Here is a 17159-nt window from a genome sequence, read left to right as displayed (position 1 = left end):
GGGCGGGGCCAGCGCGGTGCGCAGGGCCGGTACGGGGGGTGTGTCCGCCGCCGAGAGGGGGCGGGGCCGCGCCTGCGCGGTGCGGCGCTTCCGTCTGTGCGGCTGGCGCAGGCGGGAGGGCCCAGGTGAGGGGCGCGCGTTGCCCGGCGACGGGCGGGGGGCGCCGCGCGGCCTAGCCCGGCCGAGCCCTCCCTTCCTCCCGCAGCCCCGCCGAGCCCCTTCCGGCCCCGCCGAGCCCCGCCGAGCGCCGCTGCCGACATGGCCAGGTGAGCCCCGCCCGGCCCCGGGCCCAGCGCGGCCCCGGGCCCGGCTCAGTTCCCCCCGCGCTCCGCTTGCAGCTCCCCCGTCTCCCGGGTGGTGTACAACGGAAAGCGGAGCGGCGGCCCGCGCTCCCCCGGCGCCGGCAGCGAGATCTTCACGCCGGCCCACGAGGAGAACGTGCGCTTCATCTACGAGGGTGAGCGGGGCGGCGGCCGCGGGGTGGGGGCGCGGGCGGCTCGGGGCGGCCGAGGCGAGCGGCCCCGGCCTTGGCCCTGGCCCTGTCCCCGCAGCCTGGCAGTGCGTGGAGCGCGACCTGCGCAGCCAGATGGGCTCCGAGCGCGGCCTGGTCGAGGAATACGTGGAGAAGATGCCGAACCCCAGCCTGAAAGGTGCGGGGGACGGGGGCACCGCGCCGGCCGGGCCGGCCCGGGATTGCGCGCGCCGGGCGGGGGCTGCCCTGTCTCTGCCCCCAGAGTCTCTCCTGTCTCCCTTGCAGCGTTTAAACCCGTCGACCTGGGTGATCTGAAGAGGAGGAACACACAGGATGCAAAGAAGTCCTAAAGCGGATCCTCGCTGCGGGTCGGCTGCTCTCCTGAGGTCCTCAAGCAGATTTAATTTGAGATTTTGTGTTGATTTCCTCCTCTGGTCTGTCCTTCTAAAAGCCCGCGGGAGAGCCAGTCAGCTCTGGGGCTGGCTCTGAAGCTGCCTGAGGTCGAGGATGCTCAGGGCCTCACCGAGACTGCCCAGAGCCTGTTGCAAAGGATTCCAGCCCCCCGCTCATAGCTTTCTCTGGCCTCAAACCGCCCTTCCCCACTTCATGCTGAGCAACCCGATCCCCTGTTCCCCTCCTGTCGCTGCCCTCTGTGCCAGGCTGGGCAGGCCGAGGCAGATGCGCTGTTGGATCGGGCAGCACGGGGTCTTGCTTTCCCCTGTGCGCCTCAGCTCCACCTCTGCTGGGGCTGGCCGAGGGCAGGTGGCACAGTCGAGTCTGTTCCTGTGCCTCCCGACATTGGGACAGCCCCTGTCCAGCCCCGCTGTGCAGCTGAGGGCTGGGAGGCCATAGCCAGGCTCCTCCCAGTTCCTGTGTGGCAGCAAGTTGCTGCCTGGGCTGCTTGCTGCCAGAGCACGTGGGCCACATCTGAGGCCACATTTTCTACCTGCTTAGATCAGTCCTGGTCCCTGTGGTGCTGGAGGGGAAGGTGTTTCTCTCCCTGCAGATGGAGAGGTGGAGTGTCAGCACCAGCCCCAGGCTTCTGAGAGGTGCTCAGAGGGACCTGGGCCACCTGCAGCCCCACAGGAGACAGTGGCCATGGGGGCAGCCGCGGGGCTGCACGGAGCAAGGCTCAGGAGCTCCTTGCCCTGGCAACGCTGCAGTTTTATACTAACACCGTTTTCCAGATACGCAGCCCTCGGAAGAGACCTGGCCCCTCAGCTCGCCCTGGGTGCCGCAGTGGTGGAACCACACCAGGGGTTCTTCCTTTAGCCACTCGCTCCTGGCACTGCGTGGATGGTTCCTGTGTCTCTGCCTGAGCCAGAGAGAGTGGCTGTGTCAGCTTTGCCCACCCGAGCTGCTGGGCTGCCCCATGGGAGGGCTGGCAGCCCCCTGCCCGCCTGTGCTCCAAGCTGGCGGGGATGGGGCTGCCAGGCCTGTGCAGCACCAGTGGCTGTGGGGAGGGCTGCAGGGACTTGGGGCTGCCAATACCTTTCCTTTGTTGAGTCCTTGAGTTGTACTGTACCCTTTCCTTTCTGTGGTATGTCACTTGAGGAGTGTTGTAAATAAACGCTGGTGTCCTTTTGGGGCTGCCTTGGTGTGGTGCTGCAGCCTGGCCCAGCTCTGGGGCGTGGACGAGAGGCAAGAGCAGGAGCTGTTTGTTTTTGCACTTTCTGGGCTGTTGGTTTCCCTGCAGGCAGGTGCAGCCTGTCAGTGGCACAGTGCCCTTGGGCTCGGGCAGCCAGCATCCCAGGAGCTGTGGCTGCATCCAGGATTTAAATGTTGAGACTATTAATACCCTCATATCCTCTTCCCTGTCCTGCTTTAATGGCATTTAAGCTATACTTAGCATTGCTAGAATTTCTGCTTGAGTGCATCTTGACACTTGCCAAGACCCTGTTTACCTCCCATCACCAAAACATTCCTGCTGCTTGGTTCTGGCACAGCAAGATGGGAACTCAGCCCCTATTGCCTCCTGAGCCACCCCAGGCCCTGCATCCCTGCAGCTGCAGGCAGTGGGGGACAGGAGTGATGGTGTCACTGTCACAGCCCTTTCTCTTTCACTCTTCTGTTGGGATGGGCCCTGTGGTGTGTTCAGGGAGCCTGACAGGCCAGTGGGGTGCCCTGGCTTGAAGCCCTTAGCATGTCCAGGGCTGTGTCCTGTGTCCAGGCAGCCCTGTTCAGCTGCCATGGAGCCCAGCACTGCCCCCCATCTGGGCACCCATCTGGGGCCATCTCAGGTCTGCCGGACCCCCACACGGCCTGGGCATGAGGGCCCTGCTGCAGCACCCCCACTTCTGCCTTGTTTTCCTCTGCTCGGGCACAGTAAAGCCAGAGGCAAAGCAGCTGCTCAAGCGCTAATGAAATGTACAAAACCCATTCTATACGCAGGTGATTTTTATAAAGACTGATGCCAAATTGCAGGGCAAGGATGGTGAGGTGGTAGGGGGAGGTGATGGGTGTTAGGGGTGTGAAGAGTGAGGCCACAGGCCAGAGAAATCAGGCTGTTTACCTATAAAAATCGACCTCATCAGGTTTATTTCCCTGTGCCTTGGACACAGTGCTCTTCATTAGATTAAAGGGTGGGAGGAGGAGAGGAACCTGTTTGTCATCAAATTAGGTGGTGGGGAAGAGGCCTGGCAGCAGGCAGAATCGACTTAGGAGACCAATTTGCGGTGCTCAATTCCCTTGATAAAGTGGGAATTTTCCTGCGAGGCGCCGCGCCTAGGGGTGCTTGGCTGTGCTGGGCTGGGGGCACTGCCCGCCGTGCCAGGCTGGGCTGGGCTGGGCTGGGCTGGGGGCACTGCCCGCCGTGCCGGGCTGGGCTGGGCTGGGCTGGGCTGGGCTGGGCTGGGGGCACTGCCTGCCGTGCCAGGCTGGGCTGTGCCGGGCTGGGCTGGGCTGGGCTGGGCTGGGCTGGGCTGGGGGGCACTGCCCACCGTGCCAGGCTGGGCTGGGCTGGGCTGGGCTGGGGGCACTGCCCACCGTGCCGGGCTGGGCTGGGCTGGGCTGGGGGCACTGCCCACCGTGCCGGGCTGGGCTGGGCTGGGCTGGGCTGGGGGCACTGCCCGCCGTGCCAGGCTGGGCTGGGCTGGGCTGGGCTGGGCTGGGGGCACTGCCCGCCGTGCCAGGCTGGGCTGGGCTGGGCTGGGCTGGGCTGGGCTGGAGGCACTGCCTGCCGTGCCAGGCTGGACTGAGCTGGGCTGGGGGCACTGCCCGCCGTGCCAGGCTGGGCTGGGCTGGGCTGGGCGGGGCTGTGCTGGGCTGGAGGCACTGCCCACCGTGCCAGGCTGAGCTGGGCTGGGCTGGGCTGGGCTAGGCTGGGGGCACTGCCTGCCGTGCCGGGCTGGGCTGGGCTGGGCTGGAGGCACTGCCCACCGTGCCGGGCCGGGCTGGGCTGGGCTGGGCTGGGGGGCACTGCCCACCGTGCCTGCCTGGGCTGGGCTGTGCTGGGCTGGGGGCACTGCCCGCTGTGCCAGGCTGGGCTGGGCTGGGCTGGGCTGGGCTGTGCTGGGCTGGGGGCACTGCCCGCCGTGCCAGGCTGGGCTGGGCTGGGCTGGGCTGGGCTGGGCTGGAGGCACTGCCCGCCGTGCCAGGCTGGGCTGGGCTGGGCTGGGGGCACTGCCCACGGTGCTGGGCTGGGCTGGGGGCACTGCCTGCTGTGCCAGGCTGGGCTGGTATGGGGGACACAGCCCCGGCCACCAGTCTGGGGGTGAGGAACTGCCTCAGCCCCATTCCATGCCTTGGGACGAACTCACAGCCAGGGACTGGCACCATGGCTGCGCTGTGGTGTCTGCAGAGTCTCTGCTTAGGGCAGAGAGGTTCCAGCACGAGCTGCCTGGAAAGGCAAGGGGTGCTTGGGTGTTCCATTCCTGGAAACACAGTGCCAGGCTGGACGGGGCTCTGAGCAGCCTGGTCTGCTGCAGGTGTCCCTGCTCACTGCAGGGGCTGGGCCAGAGGACATTTAAAGGTCCCTTCCTACCCAAACCATCCTGCAAGTCTGGCCAGGCTGCTGTCAGCACCTTCATCCCTCTGGATACCAGGAACGAGGGGCTCCCATAGGGCAGCTGAGGGCAGCGCCTGCCTCTGTGTGTGTACACATGAGTGTGTGTGTGTGTGCGCACGTGTGTGTGTGTGCACACGTGTGTCTGCGTGTGTGTGTGTGGTGTACATGTGTGCTGTACGTGTGCACACACCTGCACAGGGCTCAGCACCAGGGGACACAGGACATTTCCACAGCACACCCATGAGCTGGGGCTGGCTTGAGGTCCCTGAAGGGTCCCCATCATTGTGTGGCACAGGTAGGGCCACCCTTGCTGGGCACTGTCTGGGGCCAGCCTGACCCCAGCGGAGTTGGGGGTCCACAGTGGGTGTTGCCACAGCAACGCTGGAGCAACAGGCACAGGGCACAGCTCCGTGCCATGACCATATTTACCTTCCCAGAAACTGCTTGGTGCTCCAGCAATTTGCCTCAATTAGGCTCGTTACCGCGTCAGGAAGGCCGCAGTGACGGCAGCGGCTGTAGGGCCGCTGGCTCGGCGGGGGCTGCCGGGGCCGCTCTGGCACCATGGCTGTGAGTGGGGTAATGCCTGTTCCTCCCTCTATTCCTGTCCCCGTCCCTGCACTTGGGGCCGGGGCAGACCCCCAGCACTGCGCTCCCCTTCCCTCGCCCGTTCCGCCGGAGCCCCACGGTGCTGCTGCCCCTGCCCAGAGCCTCTGTGCCCCGCAGCCCAGAGCCTCTGTGCCCCGTCTCTGCTGCTCCCGTCCATCCCCGCTGCCAGCGCTGCTCTGCCTCTCGGGCGCCGGCTCCTGCTCGGCCAGGGCAGACAGCAAGTTGTGAGTAAACAGAGGAAAATTACTGTGCGCTGGGCTGGGCTCTGCTGCCGGGGCCAAGCTCTGCGTGGCCCGGGCCATCGCTTCTATGGCCGTGCCACGCCAGCCCCGCCGGTGCCTCGCTGTGGCCGGGGACACCACAGGCAGCGCGGCTCCCGACGGCTCCCGAGGGTGCCAGGGCAGCCGTGGGTGCCAGGGCAGCCGTGGGCGTCGGGGGACCCGCGGGGGTCGGGGCCGCGGCCGTGCGGGCGGTGCTCCGGCTGGGTGCGATTTACCGAGGGCAGCAGCGCCTGCCCGGCGCTCACTGGTGGCACTGCCGGGGCGCAGCTGCCGCTCTCAGCCCCTGCTCAGCGCGGCCCCTGTGCCTGTGCCGGGCTGGGTGCGGGCCTTGGGCAGCCGGGGCCGTCACCCGCTCGGGCCCAGCCGAGTGGGCAGTGACGGGCAGTGCCCACGGTCCGCGGGCGGCGGGGTCACGGCAGGGCGGCTCTCCGTCCCGCCGCCACCCCTCGGGCAGGGTGAACCCAGCCGGGGAGCAGCACCGGCCTAATCCCCACACACCAGGCGATTGTGGTGCCCAAAGCTGCGGCATCCGGGCTTAGCGCTCATGTGCGCAGCACAAGCCTCTTAGGGCACGGCCGTGAGCCCGCCGCAGCCAGCCCAGGGGCGGCACAGGGGTCCCGCAGCCCCGCACCCCGCTGCACTCACCGAGCCAGCGCTGCCGCCGGCTGATGCCCGGCCACGGCCTGGGCCAGCGACCGGGAGAGCGGGGGTGCCGCGGGCAGAGCCAAATGATTTAATTAAGGGCTCCTGGCAGCGAAAGGACAGAGCCGATTAGCGGCCAAAGGAAAGCGCGTGCTGGGGGAGCTGGAGCTGCCCCCGGCCGGCAGCGCTGCAGCGGCTGCGGCTGCACGTCTGCCCCCTCACCTGTGCTGGGCTGGGGCAGACAGTGGGGCAGGCAGTGAGGCTGGGCTGGGGCAGGCAGTGGGGCTGTCTTCTGGAGCAGCCCATCCCTGCCGGGTGACTCAGCTCCCCATCCATGGCTGTGGCTTGGGAGCATCCGTGGGGTGCTTGGGAGCATGGTCCACACACATCCAATGTCCCCATTGTCCCCAGTCCCCACAGCAAAGCACACACAGAGCTGGCCCTGCAGCCCGGCACGGGCCCACACCTATTTACAGATATGACAGATAAATTACAGCACTGTGCACAGGGACTCAAGGTGCACGAGGAAGCACCACAGGACAAACTCCCCCCCTACAGATCCCCCTGGCCCCACAGTTCTCCCTTCCAGAGGTCCAGGTCCCCCTTGCCTGCCTCACTGTGTCCGTGTGCCAGGCACCAGGGGAGGTCGGGGCAGGGCACGGCTCAGCGCAGCCCTCCCAGCTGGCTGCGGGCTCAGAAATGGCTCTCGGCCGTGGTCTCAGGAAACTCGTAGCAGTGGTGATGGCCCTCGAGGGCGAGGTGCTCTGCGGTGCTGCGCCCGCTCCTCTCCAGGCGCTGGGCGCCGGCCTGGGGGCCCAGGCTGCGCCCCAGCCCATTGGTGCAGCCGCTCACCAGCTGGTGCTTCTCGCAGGTGCTGCCGGCGCCATTGCGGGCACTGGGTGCGTGGCTGTAGGTGTGCTTGTACTCCTCAGCCAGGTCCTTCCCCAGCTTCCAGCGCTGCCACCGCTTCAGCAGCTCTGCCTGCACCTGCGGGCAGCAGCTGTCAATGTGAGCCCGTGCCCTGCTGCCTGTGCCCCCGCTGCCTGTGCCCCCGCTGCCTGTGCCCCTGCTGCCTGTGCCCCGCTGCCCATGCCCCGCTGCCCGTGCCCCGCTGCCCGTGCCCCTGCTGTCCTGCTCACCTCCTTGTTGACGAAGCAGTAGAGAATGGCCACCAGCAAACCCTGGGAATGGGGAGGAGAGGCGTGAAGAGCATAACCAGACCTCAGGCCAGTCCCTCTTGAGACTGAGTGTCCCCAAGGAGGGCTGGGCTCACCTGGAAGGAGCTCAGGAAGAGGTCGAAGAAGAGCTTGACGTAGCGCAGCGTGCCCTGGGCGTGCTCGTCCGTGATGAAGGCAAAGACCACCTCGTGGATGCCCAGCAGCGGGATGAGCGTCAGCGTGGACCTGGCCAGCCTGTGGGACGGGGGTCTCGGGTGGGAACACAGCCGTGTGTGCCGTGGGGACTCAGGGAGAGCCACGTCCAGCACCCACCTGAACTTGTAGTCAGTGTAGCGCATCTGGTGTGCACGGAGCTTGGAAACAAGGATCTGAATGATGCGGATGAAGATGAAGAAGTTGATCTGCAATGGAATGGAGCGAGCCCTCAGGGGCACAGGCAGAGCCAGAGGAGGGGCAGACAGGACACCTCTGCTCTCCTGCCCTCGGCAGCCCCTCCACAGCCATCCTGGGGCCTGTGACACAGACGTGGAGCAGGGGCTGCAGGGGGCTCACCAGGATGGCCAGGAACACGGGGAAGCGAAGGATCCACCAGAAGCCCATGTTGTTGTTTGTGGACCAGCACCTGCAGAATGGAGGGATGGGAACTGCCAGGAAGCGCCTTTACCAGGCAGCAGCTGGAGACTGGCATGGCATTGGCAGCCTGAGTCAAGCAAGCACTAAGGCCCAGATCCCCGCTCCTTGCCATGGGCAATGGTGTGGAGTGACTCCAGGGCCAGCACAACGTCCCTACAGTCCCACCCGCACCTACCTGTGCCCTGTGCCCCCTCCAGCCAGCAGCTGGAGCTGGTACTCACTGTATGTTTTCGTAGAGGAACTTCACAATGACCCAGGGAATGAGGAACAGCATGGGTGCCCCTGAGGGGAGGTGAGCAGAGCACGGGTGAGGCACAGCAGGGCACAGGGTCAGGGGGCCCAGCCCACCCACACTCACCCCAGCCGATGCACAGGTAGAGGGTGAAGTAGCTCCTCTCAGAGAAGACGGCCACCACCAGCAGGTTGTGCAGGTAGATGCCTTCCACCAGCAGCCAGCAGTAGTTGGCCACGATGCCGTACTGCATGAAGACCGTGGCTGCCCTACAGCCTGCAGCTGCCTGTGGGCAGGGGTCAGGGCTGCAGCATTGCCTGTGTGTGTGCCCGTGCCCCCAGCCCCACAGCACTGCCTGTCCCTGTCCCCATCCCCATCCTGTCCCTGTCCCTGCGCTGACCTCGTCGCTCAGCCACACTTGCACGTTGTAGCCGTCGATCTTGTCGCTGTAGTGGGTTTTGAGCAGGGCGTCGATGACCAGCACGGAGACGCCCTTCAGGATGAAGGAGGCGAACAGGTTCATGTGGATGTAGTTCCTCATGCAGTGCAGCTTGCTGCGGATTTGGGGGCCATTGTCAATGCCCGTGCGTGGGCCCTGGCCTCCCCCTGCCCAGCCTGTGGACAGCCATGCCCAAAGTCCCACCTGAAGCCCAGCAGCAGGGCCAGGGCGAGCAGCAGCGCACACAGGGACACAGAGTAGCCCACAGTGTACATCACCTTGAAGCTGCCATAGGTCTTGGCAAACTTTTCCTGGAAGAGGAGGGAGCAAGTGAGGGCAGGGGCAGATGGAGGGCAGGCAGGGGGGCAGGCAGGGACCCCCACACCCCTGCTGCCCAGGTCTGCCCACCTGCGCCTTCAGGTCCTCGTCATCCTGCTCACACTGTGTGGCATCGCGCAGGGACTGTCCCCGCGGGCCTGTCACCCACTGTCCGTCCGGCCCACAGGTCTTGAAGACGTGTCTGTGCTTCACTGCGAGGGGAGGGGATGGTGAGGGGTGCCAGCCCCTGTGCCCCCACGGGCAGCGTGCACTGGCCCCAGTGTGACTGCCTGCAGCAGCACATGCACACAGCACACAGGTGTCCCAGCACAGCTGCACACACGTGTGAACACACTGCACAGCTGCACACAGCTGTGAACACACTGCACAGCTGCACACACCTGCACACAGCTGCACACACCTGTGAACACACTGCACAGCTGCACACACACAGCACAGCTGCACACGTGTGAACACACTGCACACAGCTGCACACAGCTGCACACCTGCACACACTGCACAGCTGCACACACCTGTGAACACACTGCACAGCTGCACACACCTGCACAGCTGTACACACTGCACAGCTGCACACACCTGCACACACTGCACAGCTGCACACACTGCACACCTGCACACACCTGTGAACACACTGCACAGCTGCACACGTGTGAACACACTGCACACACTGCACAGCTGCACACACTGCACAGCTGCACGTGCACACGCCCCTCCCTGCATTACCTTTCTGGTACCAGGGCAGGAACCAGGGGCAGGGCACACTGGCTGTGCTGTTGGGCATCGTGTCGGGCCAGCAGGAGAACTTGTCGAAGGTGCGGTTACAGACCAGCTCTGCAGGAGGACAGGAGCTGGTGGCGCTTTGGCCTCACCCTCCCCTGCCCCCTCTGCTTGTCCCCATCCTGCGGGGGCCCTGTGCTGGCTCTGTGCCCCATCCCCATCTCAGCAGGACCCTCGGGACCCCGGGGCACTGACCCGTGGGCGCGGGCTGGAGGCTCATGTTGCGCTGGCACTCCTCGCTGTACTCCTTCCATCTCTCCACGACGTTATCCGTGATCTGGGCAGAGGGGCCCTGCGGGCACCAGGGACCACCTGTCACTCGTGTCCTGCTCGCAGGGGGCACCGTGCTGTGCCAGGCAGTGACCCCAGATGGTGCTGGCGAACATACCATGCCACACCACGCCATTCTGAGCCATGCCATGCCATTCTCAGCCATGCCGTGCCATGAGGAGGCACAAAGGGGCACCAGATGCTGTACCACGTGCCATGGTGAGGGGATGCAGTGGGATGGGTGGCTCGGTGGTCCTGCGTGGGTGCCGGGCTGAGCATGGGGCAGAGCACCCTCATGTGTGACAGCTCATCCTTACCTGGCAGCAGAGCAGCAGCGCCAGCAGGGTGAGGAGATGTGGCTGGGACATCCCTCCTCTGGACCACATGCATGGGACACAGCGCAAGGCACACGGCTTCCTACTGGCCCTCAGCAGCTTCTCCAGCCCGGTGGTGCCGGCCCTGGCATGTGGGCAGCCCTGTGCAAGACTCCTGGTCACGGGGACTCCTGGGACACAGCTGGGGGACATGGGGCTAGGGCAGGTGGGGTTGGAGATGGCCACTCTGGCACAGAGCCTGTCCCCATCCCCACCCGACCCTGCTTGGTGTTCACATTCAGATATTTGTTCACTCATTTTTGCACCAAGTGCCTGTATTAGCCTCCCCAGGAAGGCACTGGGACAGTGACCATGCAGGTTCTCTGCCTGCCAAGCCAGTTTCAGCCCCCGTGTGGCTGGAGTGCAGTGGCAGTGCTGCCTCCCGACCCTCGCAGAAAACCTGGGCTGGTGCCACCCCACGCTGCTGCTGGGACCCAGCTGTGCATCACTGCTGCATCCTGAGAATGCAGACCCCCTGGCAGAAGGGACCCCCCCTCACAGCTGAGCACGCCCTCAGGCAGAGAGGCTGGCACCTGGGCTCTCCCTGCCTCCGTGGGCTCTCATGCCTGACACCCAGCCATGGTCTGGCAGCAGCACCTCCAGGGATGGCCAGGGAGCACGGGGAGCAGGGGTGGGACACTGCCATTAACCCCCAGGGATCCTGGCTCGTGGGGCTGCTGTGGGCCTGGGACAAGCTCAGCTGGGCTGTGCCCCTGTGGGTCCATCTCCCCCAGCTCCAGGCAGTGACCTGGGCCCTTGCCTGACGTGGGGTCCGGGTGCTCCACAGGCCGTGGCTCACGAGGTGCCGTAATTCCCTCCAGCCCTAAGCCGGTTATGGGGCTCCTGAGCAGGATTTTGGCTCTTCCCACAAGGGCCCGTTTTGGCAGCAGCCCCATGGCACAGCCCACGGTGTGGGGTGAGGGCAGCGGAGCCGGGGGGATGGACAGCGGTGCCAGTGCCAGCGCGGGCACTGCAGCACCACCCCAGCCCCTGGGCTCCCCCTGGGCACCAGCCAGAGTGTCCTGCTCCCCCTCAGTCTGCTCCCAGGGCTCGCTGCTCTGCCTGTGCCTATTTTTATCCCTGGGAAAGTCGTGTTTCCTCCGTCCGTGCAGACCCACTCGCCATGTCGCAAGTGGCTGCTGGAGCAGCTCATTAATCAGCACATGGGGCTCCAGATGCAGCTCGGGGAGCAGGACCTGCCATGGCCTTATTTAGCCAGTCCCAGGACAGAGGGAGCTGCCTCCTGGGACAGTTCTCACTGGGTGGGCTCTGTGAACAGGGACCTTTCTTGGGTGCCCACTAGCCACCTCACCACTCCAGAATTCCTGTTTTTGTCATCACCCCAGCCCCACCCCAGCAGCACTGTTGCCCAACCACTATTCCTGTCCTAGTTCCTCTCCCATCCCACCTCAGGATCCCTGTCTCTTTCCTCCCACAGCCCCATGCCAGCATCCCTGTCTCTCTTCCCCTGCTAACCCAATTCCACCAGCCCTGTGCCCCCCTCCAGCACAACACCATCCCTGCCTGTCCCATGCCACTGCCACCTATGTGCCAGCCCCACGGGAAGATGCCAGTGCCAGTCCCTGGCCAAGCATCAGTCCCTGCCCTGGCTGGGAATGCTCCTCCAGGTCCTTGGGTCACAGTGCCTTGCTGTCAGCCCCTCTGCGCAGCCGGGGAGCAACTTTGGGGCAGAGGTGTCGCTATTTTTAGTGGCTGCAGTGGGATTTAGCAGCAGGGAGGCCTCTGCCCTGGACTCCCCCCATCTGGCAGCCGCTCCCAGCCCTGCCCCAGTGTGGCCAAGCCGGGCAGACTGCACTGGGTGAGGGGTCCTGGCACGGGGGCCAGTCATGCTCCCAGCCCCATCATGGTCTTCCCCCTGTCCCTGCCCAGGCCCTTTGCCCCAGCTGCCTGTGGTGCTGCACAGCCGTGGCCCCACGCCAGATCCCCACCACCCACAGGAACAGGGTCCCTGCAGACTGGGGCTGTTTCCAGCACAGACCTGGGAGTGCAGAAGGAGCCGTGGACCAGCTCTCCCTGGTCTGGAGCCAGTGGACAATGGCATAGAGGGAGCAGTGGCTCTGTGTGGTGGAACAGCAAGGTCTGGGGTGGCCGGGACCCCTGGCAGCACCAGCCCCTCCCCGGAGCTGGCACTGCCCAGCAGCAGCACCAGTGGTGCCCCCGGGCAGCAGCTCTGCCAGCTGGACGTGCTGCAGCCCCTGTCAGCTGTGCCTGGGTGCCACAGGCAGCTCTGCACAGGGGACCTGGCCCTGCATCCTCACCGCCTCCTCTCACTCTGCTGTGCCCAGCCGGCTCCCAGTGCCACATTCCCTGCCCTGGCACCTCATCCCCTGCTGGGGCCAAGCTCTGGGGGATCCCCCACCACACCAAGGCATAAGCAGTGGGTGCAGGGTGCCTGGCCTGTGAATTGGTGCCTCTGAGGGGCTGCAGTGCATGACAGCAGGTGTCCAGGGGACTTTTGCCCCACGCTGGTGTTGGACACTGGGGTGTGTTCCTGTGTCACGGTCCTGTGGCTGCTGACCTTCGTGGAGCCAGGCTGGAAACACCCAGTGCAACTCCACTTGGGGCCACAGCTGTGAAGAAGAGACCTTGTGCCAGGAGAGCAGCAACAAGAAGACAACACTGGGACACGTGCAACACCGCTGCTGGTAACCGTAGTGCTGGGGGCAGAGGGGTCACACACAGGCACCACCATCTGCCCTCACAGTGTGGCTGTGGCTGCATTTGCCTTTCCCAAGCCAACAGTGCCAACCCTGCAGCCACGGGCAAAGCAAGGACTCCCATTCCCCTTGACCTGTGCCCTGGTGCCCCTGCAGCTCATGGCAGCTGCCCCTGGCCCCAGGGAGGTCAGGAGGGGCCAGCCCGGGCAGGGTGCAGGGCAAATGGAGGCCCTGGGTGCACTGCTGCCATGGCATTGCAGCAAGGCAGAGGGCATGGATGGGAAAGGGCTTGAGTTGGGATTTTGCTCCCCACTGATGGGTGTGCAGCCTCCACGCTACCCTGCAGCAGCTCTGTACCAGCAGGGACCCACACTGGTGGCTGAGGGCCCAGCCCTGCCTAGGAAGAGACTCTCTCCTCATCCCACCATGGCCACTTTCCCCTGAGGATTTTGCCACCCCAGCCCCTCTGGCATTGCTGCCATCGCACGTGTGAGAGAATGAGCTCCACATCTGGGATCTCTGTGGATGGTCATGTGGATCAGGGCTTGCTAAAGTCCCCACAGGACACTCATGGGCATCTGCAACGTGACCTGGGAGCACCTTGGCACGGCCACGGCCCTGCACAAGTGCAGCGAGGCTGGCGCAGCCCCCAGAGCCGGGTCCCACAGGACTCTCGCCTCCCCTGGGGTGGGGACTTGGCCTCGTGTGAGCACAGCCCCGCACCCAGCACAGCCCCACGGGTTTGGAGGCGGCTGTGGGGCTGTGCAGCCCCTGGACACAGGGATTAGCCCCCCGTGCGCTAATGCGGTGCTTTCCACGGCTGGCTTGGCTTGGAGCTCGGAGCTACATGCCAGCACGGCAGGGGCTTTGGCACTTGGCAGGGGTGCCAGTGCCAGCCTGGCCCTGCAGATGCTGCTCCACTTTCCACCCGGGCCCACGGCAAGCGGGGCAGGGCAGGGGACACGGCCCTGGCAGGGAGGCCCAGGAGCTCTGTCCTGCACCGTCCCTGCCCTGTGCCCCTTCCGGAAGGCTCGGGGAGGTTTCCTACTCCCCTTCTCCATTCTTTCCTTGAAAACTAAGTACAAGGAACTTTGGCAGCAAAGGAGCAGCTGAGCAGCCCGGAGCAGTCCTTGTGCTGCAAGGCTGTGACTTGTTTGCACAGAGCTACGTGATTGTGGAAGCAGTGGCACACGGAGAGAGCCAACGTCGCCAGACCCTGGTGGTGGCAGATTCTGTCTAACCCTGGACCAAGAAAACCCAAACCAGCCCTGATAGTGTTTTCATCAACAGGAGCATAGGATGCAAAGAGGACAAATGCTCTTTGCATCGCCTCTGCTTCTGCCTGGTCACCACAAGGCATGGTCAGGGGGCACCTGCACAGCTGCTCTGCACCAAAGAGGGACCATGATACAGCCTGGCAGCAGCCAAATTACCTTGCTGCCCAGCTGGCTCTGGCATGGGGGTGCTGAGCCACACAGCACCTCATCCCTGGCTCAAGGAAAGGGGTGTTTTTGTTCATCACGTTGCATGAAAACCTGTGAAACACAGACGGAAGGCACAAGAGGCAGTGTGACACGTGTGGTGAGCATGTCACAGGGGAGGCACAGGGCTGGGAAAAGCCTAGGAAAAGGTCAGTGCAGACAGGCTGGTGCACACACTCCCCTGCACTGGGAGCTCCTCACCCGAGCAGCAGATCTGCAGCCCCAGCAAGGCAGGGGTGCTGTGGGGGCCACACGTGCCCAGGCATCCTCTGGCACCACAGGCACCACCCGACCCCAGTGCTGGGGTAGATCAACAAGGACATGGGGATGCAGGACAAAGCAGGAGGCAGTGGTGGAGCACAGGGGGATGGAGCTGAGCAGCCATCCCATCTCCCTCATGTGCAGCTTCTCCTGCCCCTGTCCCTGCCTGGCACAGCGAGGTGCATGGAGATGCTGTGCTCAGTGGCTGGTTTCAGCCCTGTGCTGCTGATCAGGGTTTGTGGTCACATTTTTTCATTAACTATTTTTAATCCATATTTTGCCTATTCTCTGTTCAGCCTTTTCTCTTTTCCCCTCTCTAGGCAACAGAACATAAAAAAAAAAGAAATGCACCGCAGTGTGCGGAAAGGAGCAGGATTGGTGGGAAGCCACAGGAGCTGGCAGCTGGGGCAGCACTAACACGCTGACGAGGGGTCCTGCAGGCCCTAAATTTTCCTGCTGATGCACAGACAAAATCACAGGGGCAGTCACTGAATTTGGTGTGGGTCAGGACACCCGCGGCAGGCGCTGCACGGGCAGGGGGCTCAGCAGAGCTGATGCTCCGTCCTGAGGCCGTTCTGTGCCAGGGGAGCAGGCTGACCCCGCGGTCCCTGCTTCCCTCACCACCCCGGGGGACCCGCAGCAGCTTTGGAGATGCACTGGCAACCAGGAGGACGGCAAGGTCACATACCCGACATGTCCTGGTTAAACAAAGCCATTTACCAACACCGTGTTGACACAGCAGAGCTTGGGACAGAGTCACAAAGGGCACTCGCACCAGGCCCCCGTAATACCCAGAGAGCTTGGGGAGAGCTGGGACCTGGCAAAGTGTCCCCTGCTTCGGCCCCTCGGCAGGACACCCATGGGCACCGCTGTGCCCGCAGCAGGGAGACCACGCGCGGCCCACCCCGACCGAGGGCTGCTCCGGGCATCGCTCCCAAAGCTGCGGAGTTCAGCTGGAATCGCTGCCCGGGGCTCGCCGCAGAGCCCGGGGGTGCTGTGAGTCCGACGGCAGCGCCCTGCCCAGGGATGCCAGCGGGAAGCGGGCACAGCCCTGCGGGAACCCCGGGCCCAGAGCACCCAGGGGCTCATTTTCCCCGGGGCCGGCGCCCAGCACCGGGGCGGCTCCGGGAGCTGCTGCTCTGGGGTCCCGGAGCTCAATTCGCGGCCCCGGGGTTGCGCAGTCGTCACTCGAATCCACGTCCCCGCGACGGGACCTGCGACATCCCGAGCCCCGAGCCCGCCGCTGTGGGCGCTCCCTGCCCTCCTCCCCCGCTCCCTTCCCCGTACCTGTCGGGGCTGGGCTCGCGGCGGCTCCCGAACGCATCTCGGGACCGGCGGGCACCGGGTCCGGCGCGCTCGGCGAAAACTTCAGCGGAGCCGCGACGGCAGCGGCTGTGGCGACCCAGGGGGAGGGACCGGCTCGGGGGGAGGGACCGCGGGCACGGAGCCGCGTCCCGCCGCCCCGCTCCTCCCGCCGGCACCAGGGGGGCACAGCCCGGTGCGCAGCCCCGCCCGAGTGCCTGGCGCTGCTCCCGCATCACCGGCGGCCGCTGCCGGGAGCTGCGGGAGCGCCGCCGCTTGTCCCTGCCCTGCCCCGCTCCCGGGCACCGGCTCGGCTCGGCGGGGCCGGGCGGAGCGGCGGGGGCAGCTAGACCGCGCCAGCCCCGGGGGAGCGGGCCAGGGATCTGCTCCTCGGGAGGTTTCCCCGGTGCCTGCGCGCCGCCCGCTCCGGGGTTTGCTCGGAGCCTCAGGGAGCCGGGCGGGTCTCGCCGCCGGCCGCCTCAACACCCGCGCTCCGGCCGCCGCCGGCGGTGACGGGTCAGTGTCTGCCGCCGCCGTCCCGCTGCAGGTAAACACAGCCCAGGAACGGCGACGCACCGGGACCGGCTGGCTGGGGCGGCAGGGGGACCGGGGGAGCCCCGGCCTGGGGGTGCCCTGTGCCGGCCTCCCGGCACGAGCACATTTACCCCGGGCCGTGCCGGTTCAGCCTGCACGAACCCCGGTGGGCGCTCAGCGCAGCCCCGCATCCCCCGGAGCTGCCTCCCGCGGGCTCCCGCTCCGCGCGGCCGCCGGCGGCTGCAACTCCCCTGGGTGTGGGCAGAGGAGCGCCGGGGCCTGCGGGGGTCTTGCCTTTGCCACGAGGATCGGAGCCACAGCTGCCCCCGGAGGTGGCCCCGGCACCTTCCGGGCCAGGAGGGGCTTTGGGGGAGGACGGGCACCCCCAGCCCTACCTGGAGCAGGCAGAGGTGCCCGGGGAGCCCCTGCAGGCAGCAGGGTGGGAGCAGGGGCAGGCGGCACGGCCACGGCCACAGGCGGTGCCAGCCCCACGTTCCCTGATGCGCAGCAGATAAACAGTGCCCTCGCACTGCAGCTGTGGGCGCTGTGCTCGCGGCCGTGTCTGGCACACGCTGTCCTGCCTGCCAGTGTGGCTGCTGCAGTTCGGCTGCCACGGGGGATGTGGGGACAGGGAATGTGCACACGGGAGGGAGC

At 65.7% G+C, this 17159-nt stretch overlaps 2 protein-coding genes across 4 annotated transcripts; one reads left to right on the top strand and one right to left on the bottom strand.

Moving 5' to 3' along the window:
* Positions 1-93: 93 nt before the first annotated feature.
* On the top strand, positions 94-2057 carry MCRIP1 (MAPK regulated corepressor interacting protein 1). Its single transcript, XM_071451548.1, has 4 exons — positions 94-266; positions 339-457; positions 552-650; positions 758-2057. Exons 1-4 carry the CDS (start codon positions 259-261, stop codon positions 820-822), a joined length of 291 nt encoding a protein of 96 aa, XP_071307649.1. The 5' UTR covers positions 94-258; the 3' UTR covers positions 823-2057.
* A 4340-nt stretch (positions 2058-6397) lies between these two features.
* GCGR (glucagon receptor) lies at positions 6398-16138 on the bottom strand. Of its 3 annotated transcripts, XM_071451244.1 has the most exons (14): positions 15957-16091; positions 10193-10351; positions 9801-9897; positions 9552-9659; positions 8898-9019; positions 8694-8800; positions 8451-8604; positions 8177-8336; positions 8040-8100; positions 7738-7807; positions 7498-7586; positions 7281-7419; positions 7147-7188; positions 6398-6994 (listed from the first exon to the last, which is right to left on the bottom strand). In XM_071451244.1, the coding sequence occupies exons 2-14, from the start codon at positions 10259-10261 to the stop codon at positions 6701-6703; spliced, it is 1512 nt and encodes a 503-aa protein (XP_071307345.1). In that variant the 5' UTR covers positions 10262-10351; positions 15957-16091; the 3' UTR covers positions 6398-6700. The 3 variants fall into 3 exon arrangements, with proteins under 3 accessions (XP_071307345.1, XP_071307346.1, XP_071307343.1); XM_071451245.1 differs by having other exon boundaries at positions 7281-7586; positions 10193-10391; positions 15957-16138; XM_071451242.1 differs by having other exon boundaries at positions 7281-7586.
* Positions 16139-17159: the final 1021 nt, after the last annotated feature.

Source organism: Agelaius tricolor, unplaced genomic scaffold, assembly GCF_023055355.1.
Source record: "Agelaius tricolor isolate 1412-34295 unplaced genomic scaffold, bAgeTri1.0.p SCAF_32, whole genome shotgun sequence".
Taxonomy (NCBI): domain Eukaryota; kingdom Metazoa; phylum Chordata; class Aves; order Passeriformes; family Icteridae; genus Agelaius; species Agelaius tricolor.
The sequence above is the reverse complement of the archived record's forward strand: the minus strand, read 5'-3'. Positions and strand labels throughout refer to the sequence as shown.